At 44.1% G+C, this 18774-nt stretch overlaps 1 protein-coding gene across 1 annotated transcript in view; it reads left to right on the forward strand.

Moving 5' to 3' along the window:
• The window catches only part of gramd4a (GRAM domain containing 4a), a 33103-nt gene extending 22974 nt beyond the window's left edge, over positions 1–10129 (forward strand). The window contains exons 4-19 of the mRNA XM_079294185.1: positions 642–762; positions 2265–2326; positions 3389–3527; positions 3871–3896; positions 4166–4257; positions 4760–4851; positions 5463–5511; positions 5638–5709; positions 5799–5842; positions 5953–6062; positions 6639–6793; positions 8317–8461; positions 8632–8725; positions 9150–9240; positions 9350–9418; positions 9822–10129. Coding sequence (XP_079150311.1) covers positions 642–762; positions 2265–2326; positions 3389–3527; positions 3871–3896; positions 4166–4257; positions 4760–4851; positions 5463–5511; positions 5638–5709; positions 5799–5842; positions 5953–6062; positions 6639–6793; positions 8317–8461; positions 8632–8725; positions 9150–9240; positions 9350–9418; positions 9822–9932 — 1472 coding nt within the window. The 3' untranslated portion in view covers positions 9933–10129. The remainder of the gene's footprint in view (positions 1–641; positions 763–2264; positions 2327–3388; positions 3528–3870; positions 3897–4165; positions 4258–4759; positions 4852–5462; positions 5512–5637; positions 5710–5798; positions 5843–5952; positions 6063–6638; positions 6794–8316; positions 8462–8631; positions 8726–9149; positions 9241–9349; positions 9419–9821) is intronic.
• The last annotated feature ends 8645 nt before the right edge of the window (positions 10130–18774 follow it).

The following is an 18774-nucleotide window of genomic DNA, read 5'->3' on the forward strand; positions in this document are numbered from 1 at the left end:
TCGACCCTTTTCACGGCAGACGAAAGCAGCGAAAGCACGGTTGTAAATAATAACATGAATGATGGCTCCATTGCATCCAGGTGAGCCAGTTCTAGTTACACCTGTGCTTGTACTAGCCTGTCTGTTGTGAAAACAGATCTGTTAAAGTGGTACCACACAAGTTCTGTTTGTAAGGAAGTCAAGAGGTCTGTTTTTCGAGGATGTGCTTTTGTGTTGCTCCTCATTCTTTGGGTACATACATGTATGCAGGTCTTCATTCATTTGTACCTCTTCATGTGCACACACTTTAAAAATTCTTTTTTTTTTATTGCTTCATCTCCTCCAATATTCATGTGTCCCTTTAGTCAGCTTAGAAAGCCCTGATACCTGAACCCACTTCATGCTGAGAGACGAGGAGTGGGGGGGGGGGGGGGGGGGGGGCGTGAAGGTGATGGAGTGGAGGATTTTTTTGTGTCTCCAGTTATATGACTTCAAACTTGATTCCACTTAAAATAATTGTATTGTTTTATTGATCAGATTATCTGTGGGTCGTGTATCTGACATGCTGCATGACATCTTCCACATAGTGTTTGAATTATTGTGGACACATGTGAAAAATGCGTGATGCTGATCTCCAGCGTTTCGCGTTGTGTGTCTTCCAGAGGAGGAGCTGCGGAAGCTGCGGGAAGAGACCAACGTGGACTCTCTGCGGCAGGAGCTGGACAGAGAGCGAAGCAAGAGGATAGACCTGGAGCAGAAGATGAACGAGGTGCTCAAGACCAGGTGAGACTAAAAAAAAAAAAAAAAAGGACAGCGAGCGGAGTCGAGCGAGCGGAGTCGGCGTCGGGAGATGAGCACGGGGAAGTGATAGTGAGGGAGCGACTGGAAACGGTGACACTGCACTTAACATTAACAGCTCAGCAGAGTTTATCAGAGTTCAAGTTGTATGCGTGAGTGATTATAAATAGAGGCCTCAGCAGCTCTGTAGGCAGGGAATTCCATAAGGAGCTGTGTGCTTTGAGGGAGATGGTGAGAGAGAAAAAAACGGAACAGAAACGAGTCATGCGCCTCTCCGTGTCGCCAAGTGCACACTGTGACACAGTAGCCCTGCTGGTGTCAGGGAAAGCCTGCACATCTTGGCACCGAGTGAGCAACCCTTAAACCCAGGGTGTGTATGTAGGCCTCTTGAGTCTGTGTGAGAGATCAGATGATGCTTCTGCGCCGGCCAATGGGGAAATTCCACTGGTGCTCTCTCCGGGTGATTAACGGCACAGAAAGAGGTAAACTAATGCACCCTGACCTGGGAGTTTTCTCCAGGTAATCCTTTATCAGCAGTATCCAGTGGAGACGAGTACTGTAGGTGCTCTCTTGCTGTGGCTGGCATCAAAGTGTTCTCGAGCAAGGCAGTAGAGCTTGGTGGCCAAAATGAAAACACTCTGGTTTCACCACACACACACACACACACACACCCACTGGAAATTGGTTTGAGTGGAGCAATGTCAGACTGGAGAGGGGAACGGAATGTAACGAGTTGGAATTCTTTCTGATATCAGGCAAGCAAGTTACCTGTACATGCAAAAAAGGGGAAATTTGTGTCTACTGACGAGCATCAGTCAACAGACTTTATGTTATTTCACACAAACTTACCAGGAAATGATTAGCAAATTAATAAACCATCGAATATGAAACAATTTTTTTTTCTTTTTTTTATCAACACAATATATACATTTTTTTTAATCAACATGGTATTTCTTTTTCGAGCAAGCGTTTATTGGCCATTAGCATGACATGTGACGACCATTAAACTATTAAAGATGAAAGATGAAAGGGCAACGACCTTGCCAAAGCCAATAACCTCTTGGAATGCTGTTTCATCATTTGATTGATTTTTTTCTTTTTATTACGCCTATTTATTTACGGCAGCACAACTGATCATTCATCTTTTTTTTTTTTGCTTGATTTCATACACATGCGTAGACTTGGCTTGGTTCAGATCAAATAGAAGAGTAAAGCTAATGTGTAATCTGGGGCTCTTTTTATCTCACTCTTTGTTTTCATATCATCCCAGAATGTTCTGTTTTTGTTGGCACCAGTGATTGTACCAGTGAGGTTACTGACTTCATTGAGACTGAAGTTGTCTCTCCTCAGTCTGTCTCTACCCCCTCTATGTGTCGATCTCACTCCTCCCACAGCAGATGTATTCAATGCAACAACTCACCACATGCTAAAACATAAACTGCCTGAGACATGCACTTGACAACTCTTTCCCCCCCCCCCCACACCAGGCTGGAGGACTCTCCTCCACTGCCTCCCCGGAAACAGCAGTCGCCCTCCAACAATGGGACAGGTAAGTCCCTGGAGGAAGAGAAGGGAGCGTGAGAGAGGGAGAGGAGGGGGTGAGTGGGAGTCCAGGAAATGAGTTGGGAAGGAAGATGTTGACGTCTTCCAAGTGCGTAGGAGTAAATCAAGAGGGCTGCTTGTGCGTGCAGGGTAGGCGGGGATGCAGGCTGTGTGCGGTGGAGCGCTGTCGGAAGTGCTCAGGTTATTGCAGGACATCTGTGGTGTGTGTGCGCTCAGCAAACAGAAACACGCACTTACGCTGTGCTTCCTGGTGTGCAATTAGCGGTATCAAGAGCAGGCAAGCGACAACAAATTGCATTAATAAAAACCAATTCTACTGGGGATGTTAATTGACGTCATTACTGCAGATCTGCAACGTCTGTGCCATAAGGATGTTTTGCGGCGTGTGTTTTCTAAAAGACGTCAGCGAGGGGAGAGGAGCTCATTAATGCGGCAGGAGTCAGATGGTGTTTCTGAAACGTGTGCGTTAGGGCGTGTGTTTTGTGACGATAACGTTCGTAGTTTGAGTTCCAACGACGCAGTGAGGGAGGGAGGGGGGGAGACAGAGTGGCTAATTTTGGAAAATGGGTTATGATTGTAGTTCACATCATCTAGGGCAGACAGGTCTGTGCTCTAACTAGTGTCGGAGGTGTGTGTGAGTGTCGGTGTGTTTTCAGGATGGATTAAGAGTGTGTGTGTGTGTGTGTGTGGACGAAAGGACAGAGTGAGTGTAATCTGTTAGGGAAGAAGAGAGGATGAGCAGAGTCTTTTGGGCTGATGGGACTGTGGTAACTGTAAACTGCAAGCAAAAAGACGGGGAGAGCTTTCATTTAGCCACAATTTCTTTGAAAACCGTGTATTTATTCTCTCAGTGACACAGCTTCACATTCACACAGTCGCCCACAGTCGATTAGTGTACACTTATCAGTCACACCAGAGCAGTTGCAAAGGGAAAGGGAATGCAACAATGTGTGCCTTTCGGCGCAACAACACCGGTTGTAGGAAATTGCTACAAATTTGGTGAAATTGCGACAAACTTGCCAAACCTGATCCGAGGTGCTGTCTCCAGCAGATAAACAGCAGAAGGAGGTCTGGAGCTCGCGCCTTCAGAAGTGGGTGTACGAGCACTTCGGGGTTTACATCGAGGACTTCCGCTTCCAGCCGGAGGAAAGCACCGTCGAGGCCGAGGAACCGCTAAGTGCTAAAAGGTGGGCCGAGAACATGAAGTGTCTGTCCTCGGGTATTGATTCAGCTGGGGAGTACTGAAGCTGTGCAGTCTTAGATTGGGTCACATTCATCAGGATTTTGTATTGTATAGATGAGATGTTTTCAAGTCAGGCTTTAGAGGACGAAGGAAGTTGGAAGCACTTTTCAAATTCACTCTCCTTTCTCTCCTGCTTTATAGAGGAAGGTGAGTCATGCCAGGCTGAGGAAGGCCAACGCGTTCTCTCGATGTGTAGCACTCAAAGCAGCTTTTCGTCTTCTTTTGTGTGCGCATGTGTTTGGAGCGTCTGCGTGTTCTGACCTCCAGTGTTTGTGTTTTCCTTCCAGGTTAACAGAAAATATGAGGCGACTCAGTGAGTACTCAAAACGAACAAATACAAAACTGTGATAGAAGCGCAGTGAGAATACTGACTTGTGTATACTTTGTTCGCTCCTAAGTAGCCACGCAAGTTCAAGTAACTGGCTTTTGTACATTATTGTCCATTACACACTTTCAATAACTGTTTTTAAAGTAAGAAATGTCATCTAGAAAATACACTCTGTACACTTTAAAGATCCTTTCCACTTTGTATTTGTCCTCAACCACACTGAATACTTCCTTCTACTCTTACTTTTTTTTTAGAGCGAGGAGCCAGACCTGTCACCAACTTCTTAAGGAACCTCTCCGCCTTATCTAATTGGCACTCCGTCTACACCTCAGCTATTGCCTTCATTGTGAGTGTGCACCTCTCTTATTCATAACTGCCATCACATTACTCTTTGTACTATGTTCAGCAAGCTTTAACAGACAACATGTGAGATCTATAAATTGACTGATGGCCCCTTTTGTTCGTACATGACAGCGCATTGAAATGACTGGTGAAGTAGATAGATTATAGTGCTTCTGCCAAGGATCCCAGAGGTCTAATCACATCTTCATTAATGTCCACAGTCGGTGATTACGCCGACTCATTTTCCACCCAAAGATCGTGGCCATACATGCCGGGGCCACCTCAGTATCTAGATGATCCCGTCTCTAGTGTTGGTGGGTGGCTTTAATCGCGTCGTCCTCCAGCATTTTATTGGCCGTGATGAAATGCTTCATGGCAGTGTCTTAAATCATCTTTAAAGGGAGTCTTTATGTTCATCTGTTCTCTTGTTGTGCATAAAGCCACACAGAGGTCCTGTAAGGCGTAGTAATTGTCTGTGGCCATATTCTGACCTTCTCCCCCTGCAGATCTACATGAACGCTGCTTGGCATGGCTGGGCCATTCCCATGTTACTCTTCCTGGCTATCCTGCGCTTGTCCTTAAATTACCTCATCGCCAGGTAAAAGCATTTTCTCTCTGGTGGAAAGGCAGATATCAGAGATATTGGCTTTTTACCAGTCAGTTTGTTACTATATGGTCCCCATTACTGCTGTCATGGCTTTGAGAAGGTTTACTGTGTGCTTTGTGAAATGCAACCCTGTCAAACGTACCTACTGAGGCCACAGCTGTGCTATTGGTGAACAGATGCACACTGCTGACCCCTTGTCACCGTGTGAGCCCGAATCTACTGCAGCTACTGCATCGTGATGATAACAGGCCGATTTTTAAAACATGTCTGAATGTATGATGATTATTATTGCTGTGAGAGGAGACGAATACATCATAGCAAATGAGGTTAACTCCTGTCTGTGCAGCCCAAAGTACATTAAGTTCTATAAACATCAACAAATTCATTTTAAGTGGGCTGATCACTAGGAAATGAGGGCACATTAGTATTAGTCAGACATCTGCCCGGACTTGGACTTCCAAACTGGGACACCTGGTCGCCTTAAAAGTGATGCAGGTTATAAAGATGTAGAGGTTTAAGAGCAGTCCAATGGCCCAAATTCATCGAAACGAAACGCTTAATAAAATTGCACATTATTCACATCTTCTTCCGTCATCATCCAGAGGTTGGAGGATCCAGTGGAGCATTGTGCCTGAGGTCTCTGAACCCACGGTAAGCTGACTTCTCACTTCCTGTTTAACTGCTTCCTGTTTGTGTGTGTGTGTCGGGAGGAAAACGTGCGCTGCAGTGGAGGTGAATGTGTAGTCGTATCATAAATGTCCTCTTTGTTCTACGCAGGAGCCTCCAAAGGAAGACTTGACCGTGTCTGAGAAGTTCCAGCTTGTACTTGACGTTGCACAAAAAGCACAGGTACAAACACAACTCTGGTTACTTCTCAAATCAGTCGACGTCGTCGGTGAACAGTGCCGGCTAATTCAGTGCTTCAACTCTCCTTGCAGAACCTGTTTGGAAAAATGGCCGACGTTTTGGAGAAGATAAAGAAGTAAGTTTAAAAAGATGATGCGTTTTCCTGAATGCTGAGGTAAAAGTCAAATGGTTATAACTCAATCAACTTTTGTTTTACGTCTCTTCTTTCTTGTCTGTGTGCGTCAGCTTGTTCATGTGGGTGCAGCCGGAGAGCACCCGGAAGCTTTACATCTGCCTGTGGGTGGCTTTCATCACCTCCTGCGTCCTGCCATACAAGCTAATGGGCTTCATGATGGGTGAGCTCCTTCATCCCTCTCACATGCTGTACAGACTGCATTGGCTCTTGAAAGAAGGCACACAAACAAATGCGTTCACGCAGCACTTGGTGTAACTGTCCTCCGTCTCTGTGCAGCTGCAGGCTATTGGCACGTCTGTCTGGCAATATTAGTTCCTGCGATTTCTCGTAAACAAAAGTGTTTCCAAAGTGCGCCGGGCTCGTATATCATTAGAGGATGCTTATCGTAAAAATAATTGTTGAAACGATGGTAATGTACAGTTGTCACTTTTCATGTGAAATACATGTAGTATTCAATGTGGAGATATTGAAATATCCTCCACATTTTAAAATATTACAATGTGGAGGTTACTAAAATAAAATGTTGTGGGAGAATTGAATGATGGTGAAGGATGCTGAACTCCATTATTGAGATAAATGACAAAAGGCTTTGAACTGAAAAATGGAGGGCCTTAGAAGGGACCAGCTAAGAGGGGAGTGCCAATTTTTCACAACCTTTTAATTTTTATTTGTTTTATGACAGCCTCTTCCTATATTTCATGCTCCATTCTGCGTTTGTTTTCTCCCTCCTCTCCAGGCCTGTACGCCGGCATCAAGTTCTTCATCATAGACTTCCTGTTCAAGAGCTGTCCCAAGCTGCGGGACAAGTACGACACGCCCTTCATCGTGTGGAACAGCCTTCCCACGGACCCTCAGCTCAAAGAGCGGACCAACGCCACGATGTCGCGGCGGGTAAGGCGGCAGAAACGCGTCCACATCTGTATCAGCTCCTTCGTTGCCTCCTCTCGCGGCTTCTCGTTTTCGGAAACTTAACTCTTAAGTTACTTGTACAGAAACGCACATCATCCATCCAACACAGCTTGGTCTGAATCCTGTGTAAGACTAAATATGATCAGAATGTGTGTATTCAGGTTATTGCCGTATAACAACATTAGCTTGTTGCGCCATTAGCCAACAAGCTAATGTAGCAAGGAAGCTAATCGCAACATGTTAAAGTTGCCAAAGAATGAGTTAATTCCCAACGTAGAAAGTCAGCTGCAAATAACATGTAAATTCTGTAAAGACTTCATGTTGAAAGATCGTCCTTCAACTGTAGGCCCCTACTAACCCCCCCCCCCCCCCCCCCCACACACACACACACACACACACACACCCCGCTGACCCCCTGTGGTGGGCAAAGAGAACAAAAGACATCAATAAAGTATCAAAATACCATCACTCCGGTCAATAACACATTTCAACTCAGCCCCTGGCGTGCATGCGTCTCTCATGCGTAGGATGGAGTGTGTGAGCATGTGTTGGCGCCTTCTGCTGTGGCATCAGTCACAGGTGTGCTCTGTCGTTTCTCTCTCAGCTCTCTGGCACTGAGAAGGTAGGGACTCTGGTGTGTCTCCCTTTGGCTCCTCTGCTGCGCACGGGTGTGACGCAAGCCCACCTAAAAGCGTGTTTGTGTGTGTGTGTGTGTGTGTGTGTGTGTGGCCAAGATGTGTGACACACACAGTGTTTGTGGACGGAATGGATCAAAAAGTCACCATAACTCATAGTCTGTTATGCCATTTTTTTCTTTTTGAATCGTTCTATATTTTTGTAACATTACATTGAATCATGTCATCCATTTGCAAGTTATTAAATAACAACATTTTTGATCCATTGACATAGATGCTGTGAGGAGTAGCAGTGTGTTTATGAATAGTTTAAATGCACATAGAGTAGCCCCTTTCATATTAGCTCAGTGAACCCTTCCCTGTCTCCATTACACGTGGTGATTCATCCTGCAATGCATTGTTAGTTTTTGAGTTGATCAACACTCACTGTACCTGAAACACTGGTATAGAGGGGGACTGGCCGGTTAAAAGGATCCCTCTGAACTGAACACGTACATGTGTAGTCTGATGATATTGCTGTGTGCGCTGAGTGAATGGTGGCCTCACTCTCTGCTTTGCACGCCACACCTGAGCCTGTGCACATGCATAGAAGCACATAATGCAACACTGAAAGTTGAGCTGTGAACATCGCTCCCGTAGCTCTGGGAACATGTATTGTGTGGAGGGAGTGGATTTTAAATATTTACCCCTGTCCTTTCCCCTTTCCCTTACCTCATCATCACTTTCATTCCTCCCCCTCCCATCCGTCTTCCTCCCCTCCCACGTGCCCCCTTTTCGCCTCCTTCATGACGTTTTTTTTTCTCTTTTTGCTTCCGTCGTCCCGCCATCCTGTCTGTTTTCTCCTCCTCCATCACCTCCATCTCTCTCCAGGTTCAGCCGGTGGTTTCCAGGAGCAGCCTTGCCACCATCCCCTGCGGGGTGAGCAGGGAGGAGGAGGCGGGGCGCTCCCACAGCACCAAGAAGGGAGCGTTCCATGAGATCTTCAACCTGCTGGAGTCAGAGCGCCCTCTGGCGGGTGAGGGGACTTACTGCAACATAAGATAAACCCCATCATGTGCCTGTATTCATTTGAGCGTAAACAAATCTCCACAATTCTGAAGAACAAGCGAAACATCTTTCCTATATTCTTCTCTCATGATGATTGCAAACAGCGGTCTCACTGGTCTCTGCCCTGTGTGTTTTCAGTGTGCGAGAACGGCTGGAGGTGTTGCCTAATAAACCGAGACAGGAAGATGCCCACAGACTACATCAGGAACGGAGTGCTCTACGTCACGGAGAAGTACGTGCTCATATTTCATCATTAAATGTCTGACTGCATGAGGCGGAGATTGAAGAAAATGACAATTGTTCCATGGATCGTCAGTGGTACCTTTTAGTTCTGCATATTGTATTTCATAAAGTGGGGAAAAGTAGATTAAACCCTGGAAAATGGTTACTCCTTGAGGAGGAGGAGGAGGAGGCTTAGTCCAGTGTGTTCGTGGTACCAAGTAACGTAGAGGGTTCGTAACAGAGCCACAACAAATGTCCCTCTCTGTGTCAGTCTGTCCACGGAGGACCAAGTAGGACAGCCCTCCTCCTGAGAATACCTCTGAACTTTAAACGTCTCCACCGCTTCGGATATGGAACCGACAGGAAGTCCATTCAGTTTGTTGTCCGTCTGTATTTTCCTTTAAAGCGGGCTTCTCTCTCTCTCTCTCCTTCAGTTACCTCTGCTTTGAGAGCTCCAGCTCCAAATCCAGCTCGTCCAAGAAGAATAAAGTTATCAAGCTGGTGGACATCACTGACGTACAAAAGGTAGATATAAAGACTGTACATGATGTACGAATTGGGATTTTATTTCCCCTTGTATAATTATGTGCTATTAAAAATCGTAATAATAAGCCTCTTTGTTTTTCCTCCCCAGTACAAAGTGCTGTCAGTCCTACCAGGAAGTGGGATGGGCATCTCTATAGCTACTCCTTCCACTCAGAAGGTACAGTCTGGAGAGACATTTGTTCCTGTTTACATTCATATGGTGCTTTTGGATTTTCCCAAACCTGCATGTTCCCTTCAAGACATCATTGTCAGCACATTACCTCATTCTGCCAAGTAGGACACATCTTAAAATCCTTGCCTGTGGCGTCGGCCTGAGGGCAGACTGACTATCTACTGCCACCGGAGGAACAGGTGGTGTTATGAGACAGTATGCTGGCTGGCAGCAGACAGCTCTGCAGCACAATGCATACCAAGTGTATTTGGCCTTTAAATGGATCCCTTCTTTGTGTCATAATTCATTCATCATTGTCGAAGCCCTTTTGCTTTGTGATTTAGACTCTTGCTGTCTTTCAACATGTGAGACGTAGATATTAATTACCCAGCGCTGCTGTTCCCTCCAGCCTTTGGTGTTTGGAGCCATGATCCACAGAGACGAGGCTTTCGAGGCCATCTTCACCCAGTACATGAAGATCATGACCACCACCAAACCACCGGCCAGCGCCGAGCTCTAGACGGCCTGTATGCCGGCGACAGGCCTCCATACTGGGGCTAACGTCTGGGGCAGAGAGTCTCCTGAGATTCAACTGGACTGGAAGATACTTAGAAGAAGAAAAAACCCTGAGCCTCATCCTCCTCTTGTGATGGGCGTCAGCTTCCTCGTCGGAGGGGACATCTGGGTGTGTCGGCTGCATGTAGTTGGGGTTTAGTGACATCCCACGCTGTTTTTATGAGTGTTGGATAATTCACAAAATCCGCTAACTGTTCCTGAGGAGGAGGAGCGAGGATCGGTGTGGTTTTTATCAAATCAGGGGGGGGGCTGGTTCTCCTCTCCCACCTGACTGGAGAGCTGGTTTCCTGACGTGTGTGTGTGTGTGTGTGTGTGTGTGTGTGTGTGTGTGTGTGTGTGTGTGTGTGTGTGTGGAAGTGATGGTCTTAAAAGTGCGTCAAGTGGCTCTACTTTTCTCTGCGTCGGCGGAGAGACTTCTCCTGTGGCCGGATGATGTCGAGAAGTGCTCGCCTTGGCTGTCGAGTAGGAGATCAACAGGAGGCTCTTTTAACTGCCAGACAAAGTACTATGTGAAGTTATAAATCACTGCAAAAATATTTCCACATTCAACTGGCTGATCGGTGCCTCGTGGCGTAGCCCGACAACGTTTTGTGAGTGCGAATGGTTCGGGGTTTTTTTTTTTTTTTTATCAATATGTATTAGCTGTGAAAATGTCAGCTCACCATGTGACTGACACAGAGCCTTTCTGTTAGTTTACATTGCTGCTGTCCGATTTATTTCTTGCTGGACGCATTTCAGCAGCAACGGTATGTTTTTAGTCTTCTCTGTCGACCCAACAGAGAATGTACGCTGAGTTCAGCTTCGGTGTTTGTAAGTGAGCGTATGTGACAAGTCGAGTGGTTTTTGTTGTTGTTGTTTTTCTTTTCAAAAATGCCTTTTTTTGAAAAATGTCTCTTTTTAACAAACGGCCTTTGGGACGAGTAACTGGTGGTCCCGGAGCTGCTGATTGCGTCCAAGACGAGAGCACAACCGCTGTTAAGACGGTTCAAACACTGACTGCCATTTAGAGCTACGGCCCAGCGGAGAACACGGCCTCCCCATGTCCACGCTTCTCTCTCCAAGGCACAATCTGTACAGATGTGTGTGTGTGTGTATATATATGTGTAGAGAGGTTTTCTATTCCTCCATCAATGGTATTCTCCCAGCACTTTAGTAGAGCGGTAACTGGAATTCCTGACATTTAAGTTGCGGTGAATACTTTTTAAAATATTCACGACTTGAGCCGGAATCCGTGGTCAGTGTTGAGCAAATAGTCTGAAAGCTCCCACTTATTAACAACACATTGATGTCTTTCTTCAACCTGACCGTGAAAGAAGAAGCCACAAAGACCCCTACCACAGAAATACCTGTTAAACATGCCTCTTCCCGATTGGCTGATCTGACTCACGAGCAGTAATATAAAGTCGAGAGTTATTTGTTTGAAGTGGAAAACCAGGACTATGAGTTCTGAAGGCATGCCGAAGTACTTCCTGTTTGCTAATTTTCTTCACTTATCTGTAATGCCGCAGTGAGTAGAGGTTTGTCATCCGGCTGCTCTTCCGCTTGTTACGTGAGTGTTTGTAAACGGTACTATATGAACTATAATGGATAGAAGTCTAGACTGAACAGAATATTTCAACGTCACTTTATTTCAAAGACGCCGTTCACGAGATTAAAGCCGGTCTTTGCTCTTGCAGAACGGCGTGATATGTAGAAGTGTGATGCCAAACGACAGCAGACACACGTCACCGTGTTGTTTTCGGGGGAGAGGAATGGAGACGGGATGTGTGGAGGTCATGTCTCTTTAGATTATAGATTATATACGAGAGAGCGGTAGCTGTTCCACCCTCCCAACTCCTACGTACCCAACGGCCAGCAGCACAAGCTTTAGTTTCTAATGTGTAAATCTTACGAAACACTGTTGAAAGGGAGACCTTGACATTTATATTTACTTTTATTCCGGGTGATTTTTACTCACTGGGCACTTCTTTATATTGAACCATCCTAGAATCTCACTGGTGTCATTGTTCCTCTAAAGAAAATCTAGATTCTTTTCTGCACTCCAGGCTTCAAATGTCAAGGTCTTAAAGTCTAAACAAGTCCTCTTCCCATCACGACCAGTTAGAATCAACTGAGCTGGATATGAAGTTGCCAGAGAGGCAACGGACCAGTTCAAAGACCCACGCTTATTGTTTTTAGTTCGAACTAATATAAAGATGGAGATTTTTATTTTTTTTTCCTTTTGACGTCCATTTGTATGATTTGGCTCGTCATTAATCGGCTGCCTTCCCAGACATGGATTTTCTATTTTTGTTTATGAATAAATTGGATCCATGATCGGGGGAGACCTGTGGGATATTGGAGCAGGTGACATCAGTAATTAACGCTGTCTCACTGTGTGATTTGACGGCTCCTTGTCGTCCTTAAAGCTTTTACCTGAAGCCTTTTCTAGTCTGTTACGTCTGAAAACCAGTTCTCTGGGGGTCAGAGACCCCCAACAAGGCTGCACTCGGATGGAGCACAGAATGTATCACGTTCTAAATGTCTCTAATATATATTTTCTTTTTGCCAAAATCTTTCATTTTTCTGTCTGCCATATTCTGCCTACGCTCATGTTTACAGAAGGTTGTAAAACTTGCTTTGTTGTTTCTCTTAACCCAGTTTGAATTCCCTTTGACTCCGGAGTTATGAAGACTGGACCGCTGTTCTTTGAATTACTGTCTCCGCTCTCATTGGCTCTGCACCACTCGCATGACCATTTCTGCTCACCTGTGACCAATAGGAAACTCCAATCACGGCAACAACAAGAGCAGTATTTTAAACGGCATACGTACATGGTCATATCCAACGTCTCAGTGCTTTGCAGTGTAGAATGTTGTTGCAGTGAAACACGGCTGAGAGCAGAGATGGTCACGGTGGACTGAAATGACAACATCGGTGTTTTTGACATTGTGAGAGAACGGCAGGAAAAGAGTGTGTTTCAAAGTTTATTTTTTTTTTAAATGAAAATAAAAATGTTGCACATTGGAGAAAAGCGTCCAGGAAATGTCAAAGGAACAGTGTGACATTTTGGGATGAGAAGTTTGATGCCACTCTCATGTCTGTATGAAGCTAATGCCTGTTAGCTTAGCTTAGCTTAACCTCTGGACAGAGCCGAGCGAGCTGTTTCCAGTCTTCATGCTGCTCGCTGTAGCTAGATATTTACCACAGAGTTGGAAATTAAATAACTTTGATTTTGAGTCTACTTTTGTGGTTCAATTAAAGAATTTGTAGTCGATATGTGGTTCGTCCACTTTTTTTAATATAAGCTAATTAAGGGATTGCATCATCATTTAAATGCACATATCACATCAATGGTCTCGCTGCAGCACTTGCTGTGAGAAGTTGAAACCCTCCTGATTATAAATTTAAACGATTACTTTGGGTGCACAGAAAATATTCATATATATTAGAAAATTAGAAAATATATATACATCATAATAATATTCCCAATTTGTAGGATGTAATCACAAGAAACGCACACATTCCTACACACATTGTTTAACATACAATGGTCTATTTGTTAAAGGCCAATAAAAAGACATAATCAATAAAGAGCAATATTAGATTGTTCTTTAAAAGATTACCGTCCTCATCCAGACGTGGACTGAACCACACAATACTGCTGATTTTTACTTCAGTCCCTTAACATTACAAGATTCTGTCTCTGGGAACTTCACACCACGAGGACGCCAACAAACGCATTTCCCAAACATGTCTCCATATTCCTTTAATGTTATATGAGCTGCACATAGTGTCTGCCATGCTGTGCATCCCGCTTCTGTCAAACAACACTTTTGAGTGCCGACCTGTTGTCAAAAACAATGGTGTTGTCCTCTCAAGCCCCCCCCCCCCCCCCCCCTCCCTGTCTCCAGGCTGCAAACAGGCCGACGTTATGACTGAAGAGAGTTTAAGGGTTAAACTAAATGCATGTTAAGAATCTGAAGCAGTCGGCATCATTACACTTGGTACGGTCAGTGAATTGCAAATATAAGTGTTACTGGGGGAACACTGCTGTCATTACGATTCATTAATTTGTCACCTGTGACAATCGACTTCCTCATTTATTTCTCCTATTTTTGTCAGAGGAATTTGTATACAAACGATTGAAATGTACAGTGGAGAAAACAAAAAACTGTTTTTAAAAGACATGTCTATTGTAGAGGATAATGTGATGTACATTTTTTTTTTAATTTAAGTAAATGAATTTAAGGTATTTTTGCTCTTGTGTCTGTCTTCTTTTGTTCGGTGGGACAAACTGCAGTGTGTCTCGACGGCCACACGAGGTCACTATGAGACCTTGTGTGTGCTGGGAGAATATTTTACTATGAGACCTTGTGTACAGATCAGTATGCTGGGAGAATTTTTTTTTTTTTTTACTTTCCCTATTCAACAGAGAGGTCAAAGGTCAGGGATCGATGCTCCAGGATATTTCAGAACTTTATTCCCAGTGTAGGAATAAGAAAGTGGTTTGGCATGTTACCCGTCTAAATCCATTGGACAGACAAATAATCAGGAGGTGGATGAAGACATGTTTGCATTCTGTTCTGCTCTTGTGAGTTCAGGCAGCAACATTTCTTTGGCTATTTACCGAAATGTAAAGAATCTGATCATTTAAAAAATATATATTTTGGGCCATAATTGCGTGTGGCAATGCATGTAAAATGCATGTTTCTCGACTACAGAAATGGAGAAAATGCAGTTGAGAACTTGAGACGGACACAGAAGATGGTTTCCTTTTTTTTTTTTTTAAAGTTCTACATTCAGCGCGATTACGCCTAAATAGCTCAATTTCAACTCAAATTTCAGGTAGTGGCTGACCGGTTCCCTTTATGCTGCAGTTGAAAAGACGTCCACTCAAGCTGTGAAAATGCACATTTGTTTGAGAGTACTAAATGTTTCAATTCAAGCAATTGATATTTGAAAGGCCATTTGACAAGAGAGAGCATTTAGCTCTTGCATCCATGTCTACATGAAAGTATGTTCTATTCTACTTCAGCTGAGAAATATATAAACAGAGCACACTGAAGGCTAAAATGCATAATTTATTTTATTTGAGAACTCATTTAGCGATCAAAGAGAAAAATGAAGACAATATGGTTTATCTTCAAAAGAACAAAAAAAAATCAATCCTGGCTCAGATACAAGAAAAGCAACATTTCATGCTGAACATATTTCCTGTGGAGGACCTGTCACAGCGTGAACGCACACTGATCCTGAACCTGAAGTGATATATATATATATATAGATATATATTATAGATATTTTACATGGCCCCTACTGCTTCGCGTGATGGATTCCGTGTATTTTTAGTCAACCCAAAGGAGACATAGAATAGTGGCGCCATTTACCATTTTTTTACCACCACGACTAAGTGGTGCCACGGTTTGACGGAGCAGCTCAGCCTCCTTGTCCGCGTCGGGGGAACGTGCGCGTGCTCATTCTGCACGCACCACTGTCAAAAAACCTGAGTTGAATGACTTGCTGTGTCTTTTAAGTATTTATATTGGCATCGCATCTGCACACTTTGGCAGTGGCATGAAGCAGTGTTGTCATTTAGCTCAAACGCCACTTAATGACTTGGTCATATCAGCATAACGACAATATCTCATCAAAATCAATTCATTTCAATGTAAAGTAAATTTCCATTTGCTTGCAAAGCAAAGAAAAAATACATTAAAAGGTAATGCACTGCATGGTGTTTCACGGCAGCAAAATAAGGCTCATTCTAAGGTAACGAAAACACAACGACTCTTATTTTCAGGGGATTTTACACTGACGAAGAAATACTTCATATTATATTCCATTTCTGCCAAAAGAGCCCCCTAAATGTCACACACTGGTCCATTGTTTTTTTACCCCTTGCAACATGATATCATCTGTACCAAAAAAATGAAAAAAGCCTTTACTGCTTAACCCTACATTCTATTTCCCACCAGATCGTTACTCAACACCCACAGTCCACCTGCACAGGTGTTTCCACTGCTCTGGCCTCACGAGACCTTTTATCCGGATTGTGCAGGAGCGTACTGTTAGATTTGTACTTTTTTTTTGCACATTGTTTTGGGCCCAAGACAACCTTGACGTTTTACATTTCTCACATAACAGTTGAGTGTGTTGGGTTTGGTGACTTCACTTTGTTTCCAACCCAGCTGTACCCAGCGCCAACCTGAGCAGAGGTCCAATCACCTGCAAGATTGGAAACACCTGCGACAAGTTAAGCGCTTGAGTCTGAAACATGGGGAGGTAAGAGAGACGCCGTAGAGTTGTTCTTTATCTCATAAAAAAAGAAAAAGAAATAAACGTTAACGGAATAAATTGCTAGAGCTTCTACTTGACAAATTGCAGGAATATACCATTATACAGTGCATGTGTGTAATAAAGATTAAACAGTAAAACAAACTATAATATAAAATGATTTATTATGGTCAACATGCTTGGCCTTCTCTTCCAAATGTATTTTTTTAATCTTTCCCTCTCACACACTACATACCAGTTATTTTTGATCTGGTTCAGGACACAGATGAACGTTTAGTGAGCGCACAGTTCAATAACGCTCCTGTAATTGGATTCTCACACAAAACAGCTCCAAGGAGCGACAGCAACAGCTTCTTTGTCTTCACCGAGGTCTTTTTTGCAGATCCGGTGTCAGCTTTACCCTGCCAGTGAACCTTTTCCGCTCGTTCCGCGATGAAGACTACAAAGCTGCGTGGAGAGGTATACGCCCGCGCTGAGAGGAAGCAGCTATTTCTGTCTGCAGGGCCACATTGTCTGCTAATTCACAAAACACACCGCTCACTGTTTTTACTGCAGCCGAATGAGGCTTTTCATGCCGGGTAGAGCCTTCCAGAGAGCATGAGAGACAAGCACACCAGCCATAGAAAAACTATAAACGCCTCTGGCTGGTGATAATGGTTGATGGAAGTATTGCTCATGAGTATGTGCGATTAGAAGTTAGTCAGCCTCTTCTTCTCCGGCACAGGGCCGTAGCCGGAAATTCAAAAATACAGAGGTCATGAGTTACGGTACCCCCAATTAACCGACCCCCCCTCAGTTACTGCTGTGCCACCCAAGTGGAATTCTTACTCATTTCCTTCACAAGTAAATAAACAAAGGCTTCTCATTTCTAGACTTTACAGGTTAAAAGCAGATTTGAATGTGGCAAGTGACAGAGAATGGTAAGGAGATTGCCGGCGGCGGATCTGTTCGGATCGGATGCATCGGATGCTGTTGCAGTAGTGCAGTCGAGAGGTGATGAAGGCGAGGATGAGCGTCTCAGCGGCTGTGGAGGAGAGGGAGGGGCGTAGACGGGTGATGTTTTTGAGATGGAAGAAGGCGTTTTTTGTGATGTGATTGGGAGAGGGTTTTGATCAAAAATGATCCCGAGGTTACGGACATGTGTGGAAGCAGGAACAGTGGTGCCATCGATGCAGAGGGAGAAGTTGTGGTGGGATTTGTTCAGTGATTTGGGGCCGATGATGATGAGGATATTAGATTTGTCGCTGATGAGTTTGAGGAAGTTGGCTTGCGTCCAGGTTTTTATATCTGCGAGGCAGTTGGGGATGGTGGAGTGGGTGGTGGAGGTGATGGATTTGGTGGAGATGTAGAGCTGTGGAAGTGGAGACTATGGTCGAGAAATGATTGGAGACATTATCTTCTGTACGGGTAAAAAAAGAAAAAATCAAGACCCTTCATTGAATATGTATTTGTACTTTCCCCTCGACTTGGAAAAAAAAATTGCAAATATCCTCCCGCCCAATTGGTGTAAATAATCGGTAAAAATCGTTTCACCGTTATTAACGAAAAGAAGCATCGTATGAAGAAGTAATTACTTTGAAATAAAGTCAAGGCTGAGAAAAAAATTCATGAGCCTCCCCCTTTTCTGACCCCCTCCCTTATAATGTCCGTACAGTCCCTATTAATAGAAACACTAACATTAGTCTGTGAAGATTAACCAGTGCAGGGTATGTGTGATAAAACATCCTAAGAATGTGAAATAAATATCTTAAACGTGACAGTGGGACATACGATATTAAAATATGCAATATCATTTCGGGGGGACCATAATAAATGAGAGCCACTTAAGCTGCTTAATGTCCATAAACCATATCTCTGTGATATATTGAACACACGTCGTTATGCTAATGAGGTCATTAATTAAGCTAATTGTCATTCATTAGCAAATAATTCTATGTCAGCATACTCTTCTCCACATAATGGCCAGTGGTAATGAAAGCTCGGTGTCTTAACTCATTAAGGAGTGATAGCGGTTTTTGAGAAAATGGTTTTTCTCCTCATTAATATCTAAATTTATCCGGCGAGGTGTTTCAACGTCGAATCAGATCGTCGGCTCTGTGGAGCGCGTAAATGACGGCATGCTCCTTCATAGCATTGTTCCAGTCGAGCCTGTACTGTACAGACACACACACACACACACAGAGAGAGACACACACACAGACACACACTTGCGCATTCACATTCACAACCTTCCCCGAGGCCTCCAGCTGTTTGCTGTGTGATGAAGAAGGTGAAAGTGGAGAAGTCTCTGTGCTGTGCGGCTACGCGGAGCCCCGCGGAAGCATTTGATCCAACGGTGGTACAACATGCGTTTTATACGGGTTTTTTTAGGATCACATATAAGTCAAGCTCATGCTGAGCTGTAACACGATCAAGCCTTAAAAATATTTGGAAAAACAAAGTTTGCGATGGTTTGTTTGCACTTTTAGAGTTTCTGAATTTGCTTTAATGAGGCACTTTGTGTTTGCTCT

The sequence above is a fragment of the Melanostigma gelatinosum genome (assembly GCF_949748355.1).
Source record: "Melanostigma gelatinosum genome assembly, chromosome: 22".
In the NCBI taxonomy this organism is placed as follows: domain Eukaryota; kingdom Metazoa; phylum Chordata; class Actinopteri; order Perciformes; family Zoarcidae; genus Melanostigma; species Melanostigma gelatinosum.